The sequence below is a fragment of the Tarenaya hassleriana genome, unplaced genomic scaffold (genome assembly GCF_000463585.1).
Source record: "Tarenaya hassleriana unplaced genomic scaffold, ASM46358v1 Cleome1, whole genome shotgun sequence".
NCBI classification, from domain to species: domain Eukaryota; kingdom Viridiplantae; phylum Streptophyta; class Magnoliopsida; order Brassicales; family Cleomaceae; genus Tarenaya; species Tarenaya hassleriana.
In genome coordinates, this window is record NW_010960187.1 from 9178319 (window position 1) to 9186910 (window position 8592).

General features: G+C 30.8%; 1 protein-coding gene across 1 annotated transcript; it reads right to left on the reverse strand.

The window, feature by feature from the left end:
* Nucleotides 1–2341: 2341 nt before the first annotated feature.
* Nucleotides 2342–6284, reverse strand: LOC104821045 (sugar transporter ERD6-like 3). Its single transcript, XM_010551772.1, has 18 exons — nt 5873–6284; nt 5539–5601; nt 5321–5410; nt 5124–5183; nt 4957–5022; nt 4802–4867; nt 4634–4709; nt 4466–4530; nt 4248–4340; nt 4050–4130; nt 3883–3967; nt 3712–3755; nt 3561–3623; nt 3418–3477; nt 3251–3304; nt 3065–3124; nt 2843–2957; nt 2342–2722 (listed from the first exon to the last, which is right to left on the reverse strand). The coding sequence occupies exons 1-18, from the start codon at nt 6122–6124 to the stop codon at nt 2598–2600; spliced, it is 1518 nt and encodes a 505-aa protein (XP_010550074.1). The 5' UTR covers nt 6125–6284; the 3' UTR covers nt 2342–2597.
* Between the last annotated feature and the right edge of the window lie 2308 nt (nt 6285–8592).

Below are 8592 nucleotides of genomic sequence, written 5' to 3' on the forward strand. Positions count from 1 at the left end.
TTTCTCGCTTTGATTAATCCCATTTAATCGAAAATTTTCTTCATTTTAATTATCGTGGCTGAAATGTTGTATTTATATTTTCTTTCTTTCCTTTTGGAATTAATTACAAATTTTGCTTAAGATACATTGGACCTCGTCAACTTGTCGATTGATTTATATAGTTTATTTATATAAAATCAGGAAAAAAATAAACGCCATTCTCTTTTTTTATAAAATGTTTTTCATGAAATATCTCTAAAATTCTAATCGGCAAAATAAACTGAACGGATTAATCACTCTTTCTTTCTTTTTTCGGTTTTATAGTAAAAGTTGGCATTAGAGATGGTTTAATATTTTTTCTGATTTACTTGTAACATATGTTAATTTACTATTTTACAAATATGATAAACACAAAAAAAAAATTAAGAAATTTATTTTCAAAAAAAATTTATATGATCTTAATTGGTATATGTTATAGGATTTCAATGTTTTTCTATTGTCCCAAAAAAAAGGTTTCATTCAAAACTGACAAATACATTATATTAATAAAATATATATACTTTTTCAAAGTACTAAAAAACTATTTTCCGATATATAGAGGAAAAAAAACCTTTTTTCTTTTGGGTTGCAAAGTTCATTGAAGTGGATTCCATTCGGGAAAAAAACAAGCACAAGTGATTCTTGAGATATCACATCTGATCTGCCAGTTCTATTCCACTAATACTTACAAGTACAAAAAAAAAATAAAAAATAAAAAATAAAAAATAAAAATAAAGTAGATTTCAAATCACGTTAAAGTATTTAAAAGAAAATATAAACTAATGTAAGTAAAGGACCTGACATGTTGTTAACCATTAACTATTAGTTTGTCACAATTTAAATTAAAGTAATCACTTTAGTTTGTGTACAAAAATAGATTACTATATATAGAATTAAGACCAAACAAACATCATGTCTTTCTAGTTGATGACTTTGACAACGACACAACCAGAGTTTGATATACTTTCAAATTTCAATTACTCTTTATCAAAAAAAAAAGATATACTTTCAATTACCAAATCCATAGTTTTTTTATAAATAAAATTAAAAATATTAAAAAAAAAACTATAGATAAATTTGAATATCACAAATGAAATAAAGTTTAAAAGTTTAAAAAATATTACAAAATAATGGCTTTGTAATAATAACGATTCATATGAATATATTTTAAAATTTGTATATTTTTTGCTTATATATTTTAGGAATTTGATTATCTATCCTATTATTTAAGTGACATTTATTATTATGACAAGTTATTTATCTTTTTTATTCATAATGAGTTATCTATTTTAATATTAAAAATAAAACTATGGTATTTTAGATATTTTTATTTATCAAACAAATTATTAAATAGTATTTTTATAACAAAAATTAATTCATGACTGAAAAAGAAAAGAGTGATTTTTAATTACATAATATTTTGTGGAAATATATAGCATAAATATAGGGAAAAATGGTCTTTGCTATGGACAGACGTATATATCTAACTTTGAATTTTCCAAATTTTATATGAAGAAGCAACGGAGAAAGAGAGTAAGCCATCCTTTACAAATTAAAGAGAGTAAGCCAACCATCGTTGACCAAATAAGAACAAAAAAAAAAAATACTACTATTAAAATATATATAAAAAATATTATTACCATTGGTCATGGCACAGTTCACTTAATTGTTTGAATTTTTTAGTACATAAAATAATATTCAGTCATTTAGCATATGGTTTCTTTACATTTTTATTCAATAAATTTAGTATATTACTTTTGTGCATTTGACGATTACTGAGCTTCTATTTCCGTCATTCCTTCGCCATGTTAAATTTATTTTTAGGTGATTTCAGTTTAGAGATCTACTTTTTCTACTTCAGAATATAATATTAGATCATAATAAAATATATTATTATTCTCTGAAAAGTTATATTTCATTAGTCTACCTAAGCAATAAAAATCGACCACTGTCACTCTATATTTAAATACATCGAATTACAGCGAATAAAGTTATTTACACTTAAATTTAATATATATATATATATCGACTAAATATAATTTTTTAAAATAAACATTTTAATGAAAACTAAAAGGAAAATGAAACTAAAATAAATTGAAATATGATCTAAACATTATATATAATCTTTTAAAATAAAAATTTGAACTTAGTACTAAAAAGTGATCGATGGACAATTAATTGCTCAAACAATATTCTTCTAAGAAATTTTATTTTATTTTAAATTGGTAAATAAGAATAGAGTTAATGCATTTAACAATTAATACACATTGTATAACCTTAACACTATTATTGTTATGATCTAAGTGTAAGAAAGTCAGGATACTTTTCTTTTCTGATATATTTTTTCATTAAAAAATATCATAAAAAAATAATTACATGATTCACTTGCTAACCAAAAGAACTGTTGCACTATATACAAAGGAGCTAACAGGTGATGATACAAGAGCACTTGCAGTTGCAGAGAGGCAGCTTTGGACCCTCTAATGCATTGTGAACCCTTCCTTCTTGCATCAAATGTGCAAACAATAACCCAAAAAAAAAAAAAATCGAAAACCCATTTTCGGGTTAATAGTATGTAGTCATTGCAGAAAGTCTGCAAGAGATGCTTGAATCTCTTCGAGGGTTCTTCCTTTTGTTTCAGGTACCAAGGCGTAAACAAATGCAATGGCCACAGCACAGAAGCCAGAGAATATCAAGAATGTCCCTGCAAAGATTATCATGTGGTTTTGAATTGTATGAGAAAAATGACATACTGGGTCCATGGATTATGGCTATGCCTCTGCATTTGCATATACAAATTACATGTGTATGCATGTATGTGCACCTGATTCACTCCATTGAAGCAAGAAATTGAATGAATATGCAATGATCCATCCGAAGGACCAGTTAGCTAAGGTAACTAGGGTCCCGGCGGAAACCTTGACGTTCATTGGGAATATCTGCAGAAGAAAATGATTGGATCACCAGTTTTAGGACAAAGACTTGTCTCTCGGAGAAGTTACCGTACGGCCAAGCGAAGAAAATTTCGTTTCTTTTTTCTTTTTACCTCGGACATTATGATCCATGGTAAGCCTCCCATGCCCATGGCAAAAGTGGTGATAGATCCCTAATTGTGAAACAGAAGATGTAAAATCAGATGATTTATATCCAAGAGAACACGGGTTTTGGCTGTTTATCTGAATTTGATAGACAAGGGTTAACGATATCTTTCTTGAAGAGTGATCATACGTACCAATACACCGATGCATGTGAAGATGGGAGTTAGCTCATTCAGAAGGCCAAGTGACTGTTCATCAAAGAACAAGGATGACACTATTTAATATAACAAATAACACGCTGGGAAAGCTTTACCAGAGTTTATACATAGTTTGGTAATTATTGAGCACTTCTGGTCATTACCCGTAAGGAGAAAGACACACTAAGGAGCAAACCGCAGAGGCACATCCCAACAGCAGAAATCTACAAAAATTCACTTATTTGTTAGAAAAGATGCAACTTTTAGATGCTGTGTTTGTATTTGATGATAATATTTCAAATTTTACCATAAGAAGTGGTCGCCGTCCCATTTTCTCGACCAAAATCAGACCCATCAAGGCTTTTGGTATCTGCAAATATGCACATGAATATACCTTGAGGGAATGTTTCCCCAAATTCAGAGCATGCTCAAGTGAACGAAACAGTGCTAAGATGTACCATGATTATGGCAAGAACAGTTGAGCCAATGCTACTAGGAAATCCTATCGCGAAAAAAGGTAAATCAAGGATTCATTAGTCCTCTTATAAGGAGAAAAAGTTTGCCACTCCATAAGATGATTTGTCGATCTGTATGGTGAAATGAAAACTATATCGGTTCTTTATTTTTACCTCCTCTTTCGAATAAGCTGTTAGCGTAGTATGTAATACCAGTGCTGCCAGATAGTTGTTGCAGAAGCATTAGTCCCACACCAATCTGTAAACAAGTAAAGAGCTCCAGGTACTCGTATATTTCTCAAAGATACGAGTAAATAACATTTCTCACTCCAAAGTCTTACAATGAGCGATGGAGCATATCTTCTCTGAAACAAGTCCGTAATCCGGGATTTTGGGCCTTGTTCGAACATGCCCATGGTTTCCTGCAGGAGAATTTGAGAAGAAGTTATTAAGAGATCCGTCACCTCAATACCAAATTTTACAAAAAGGACAACAGGACACAAAAGAAGAAAAAAATGAATTTTGAAAAGCTGTTGTACTTTGATAGCATTGGCTTCTTGAGAAATGTCAGCATCTTGTCCTCGGAGAAGCTGCAATGCAGCTCTGCATTCTTTTTCTTGTCCGCATTTCCCCTGCAAATCGTTTAAAACAGAGCTGAGGCATCAGTTAACTGACTTTATAAAAGATCAAACATTAGGTGATCTAAAGGATCTATTTGGTAATAGATAAGATCGGGTTTTTTGTGACGAGTGCATACCAGCCACCTCGGAGATTCTGGGATGAAGAACAAACCCACAACTTGTAAAACACATGGAATGAAACCTGAGATGAAATTCATTAGAAAGCAAGAAAGTTGGGTGAGTTATGTTAGAGAGAAATTCCAAAATTTATCTACAGAGAAGATCAAGAAGAAAGTTAATCTTACTGATCAATGCCAATCTACGCCAAGGAGTGAAATTTCCGATGATGAAGAAAAGCGAAATGCCACAATTCTGCACCAGCTGTTATGTTCAAAGGAAGGAACGAGTTAACACCATTATTACTGCAAATACAAAAATCTACTAAATTCTTAGTCCTCATCATTCTTATGTACCTGATTCGCAAACACAAATGCCCCTCGGACATGTTTTGGGGTTATTTCCGCAATGTACACAGGTATCTGCTTGTACACGAATCTTTTAGTCAACGAGATGTAAATGTGTGAATCGAAAAAAAGAGAAAGATAGAAAATAGAGATGATCAAATTACCACGTAGCTAAACAGACCAACACCAATTCCTATTGACAGCCTTCCAGAGTCTAGCCACAGAAAATCCTTTACACGAGATGCCAAAACATTACAATCTCGAAATAAATATGAAACAGCGTTTCGAAATAATCCATAAATTCATGGAAATGATAAAAGGAAAAGCAAACCTTGGCAAATGCTATTGCAAGCCAACCCGGAATGCAGAAAATTTGAGCAAACCACATTGTCTGTTATTCAGGAAAAGAGAGAAAATCAATTCACCATAACGCGAGACTGGCATGCCTCTGTTTAATGTATAGCACAGGGACTAACATGAACTGTACAGTATATTCGATCAATAATTTTATGAGTGATGATAAATTACCCCTCTTCGACCAAGAACATCTGCGACTTTCCCGCTAAATATGGCACCGATCATCCCTCCGAAAGTCATGGTTGAGCCAAACACAGAATACTGAATCACAAACATATATACACACACACACAACATTAGCACGTAGTGATAAAACTAATACTTGAATGACTTATTGCCAATAAACAACTCCGGGAATAAAAGATAAAGGACGATGTGTGATTGCTTACTTCTGCAACAGAGAGGTCTAGGTCTTTGATGATCCCAGATTGAGCAACCGATGAATATCCCACCTGAGAGAAGCAAACCCAGATTCTCATTTCATGGCTATAAGGCAAATCCAGACCCTCATTAAAGCTACTTGAATGGAACAGTAAAAATGCCGAGAACTTGTTACAGCCATAAGTGTGCATATACGTAAACATTATTGCCGAAAATGGAATGAAAGCAAGCCTCAATCCCTAACTGGAACCCATTTTGGGCTGAAAGAATCGAAATTAGGCAAGCGATCGGTTAACAAGACCAAGAATGGGGTATTTCGTCGAACACTTGATGAACACTCACCGCACATCCGAAGCAGAACGAACCACCAACAGCGACGAGCGTACTGAGGAGCACGACAAAGGTGATACGACACTCTCCGGTGTCGTTTTGATCCTTCTTCAGCAACCCAGCTTCTAAGTCACTCTTTTTCTCCACCACCGCCATTTTTTTCCGGCGACCCAACACAAATTCCGTCGAGGAGATGTGCGAGGAGGGTTTCACGGGATGATTTCCGGAGAAAGTTTGCGAATTTTTTGATGGGTTTGCTTCCATTGGAAGAATTTTGCGGAAGCTTTATTTATATTCTTTTAACGGAGGAGGAATCTTGCACCGAAACTTCTTCGGTGCGCAACCATGAGCTGCATATGTTTCTTGTGGCCTTTACTTGGAATAAATTAATCAGAAACGTTATTTTGTTCTAAAACAAAGACAAAATTGAAATATTTTAGTCACAATTTGAACTTGTTTGAATAGTTGGCTCGGTGGATAACAAAATAGCAAATATTTTTATTAGAAAATATTCCTATTAAAACGTTTCTAAATAAATACACATTTTTTTATCAGAAATAAATTATTTATTTAAATCTTTTACATAAATATATACTATTAACAGTAGTATCAAATTTGAATAATAATAATAATAATGAAACTTTTTAATTATACCATAATTCAGTTTTTTATTTTAAAATTTTACATATTTATTATTGTATAATATTATTATTATAGTGAAAATATGATAATATTTGATTTTTTTTGTAATTCAATAAAAGTTTTAAACAATTGATGTAAATAATAATATTAAAGGATCACCTAGAAAATTATATATTAAAATAACAAAAGTAAATATTTCTACTTGAAAAATTAAGGTATTTTAATATTTCTAATCTTTTATTTATTTGAAAATCTTAAATAGCTAATAAATTTATGTAAATATAAAGTCATATACTTGTGTAAAAAATTCGTATCTCCCGTAATAATATATAGCAGCAAGCATTTGAGTGGATTAATCGTCTTACCTCCTACATGATCTCGAATTTAGTTGGCAGAAGTTTAACGGAATTGAATTTTTCTAGACTTGAAATAAACGTTCACGTCACCACATTGCTTTGGAGTATTAACTTCAAACTCATCACAAAAAAAAAATAATAGAACACTAATTAGATCTGTTAATCCAAGCCACGTGTCGTTGCTTCTATCGCTAATTACACTCAAGATTTTAATTTCTGATAATTCAATAGTGAGACACTTGGATTGTGTGTGTCATTGACTTCAAATGAAACTCCTAATCCATGAGATTAAAACAATGCTTTATAATTAGAATTGGACTTTCGGCAATAACGCTTTTTAATGAAGTTGGACTTACGGCGTACGTAACAAATCGAATCACAGTGAGAAATGTTATAAATCTTACCGTGCTCGGGTAAAAATTTCCAAATTTAGGGTTTTAGATTATACAGAAAATGAAACGAAATAAGCAAAAAGAACTAAATAATGTACACATATATATAAACTGTTACATATGTTGGTATTAGAAAATGCTTATATATTTCACCAAAAAAGAAGAAAATGCGTATATATATATAAACATAAAATGGAAAAACAAACAATAAAATCAGAATTTTTTTTTTGCATGAAATGCATGAATTATATATATTATTACTTTTTTTTTTCTTCTTACGATAACTACTAATGCGCATTATGAGGACTCATGTAGTGGGATACTAGATCTCGTTTCTTTCCATATTTTGAACGCAATGGAACGAGCTGTCGTGCAATGGAAATTGGAAGAAAATATAATTAGCGAATCTAATTATAATCAAATTTCATTTTCAGCTTACCAAAAAAAAAATCATTTTCATACCAAATTGGTACGCTATTGCAGGCAGGGCTATAGGGAAAAAAAAACCCTAGTTACTACGGTTGGTATATGCTATAGTCAATAGATTTCCCTTTTTCATATATGCTATTTTTTGTTGTTTTTCATATTTTTTTACAAGATAATAAACATGTAGAATCAATAAATAAAATAAAAAAAACTCTTACGAAAGAAAAGTTGTCGTAACAACTCAATAGGACATATTGAATATGTTCAAATATTTTCTCTGACCATCGCTATCTATAGTCTTATTATTCTTTTAAATCTTAACACAAAATATTTATGTTCGAATTTCAAAACTAATTTAAATGCTTGGTATTGCATAATAAAATATCTACACAGAACCCAATAATTGGTGGCCTAGTGGTGGGGAGAGATATAATTTCTGGACTAAAAATGGTTCATATACAAAGACTGATCTCGAGCCTATGGTGGATGTAGTCAGGTCGAAGATCCGGGAAACATCATGGTTTAAAAAAAAAATAATAATATCTACACAGAAATGTTTGTATGATAAATAATTTCTGTCTGTTTATTTGAACAAAAAGTAACCTCTTTTCACAAAGTTATATTGATAAAGGAAAAAATCCTAAAAATTTCTGAATTTGTATTTTGGAATAATATTGATTTATAAACTTGTAGAGGTGTCTATTAATTTTTAAACTTACAAAATTGAACATGTTAAATCTTGAACTTGTTAAACGGTTTCATAATCATCTATAATGTTATTTGATCAAAAAATAAATTGACCGATCCTACGTGGCGCATGATGTGGCGACAATTTTCTGAATTATAAATTTAAAATTTAAAATTTAATTAAAATTAATATTATTCTAAATTATAAATTTAAATTTTTTTAGGGCTT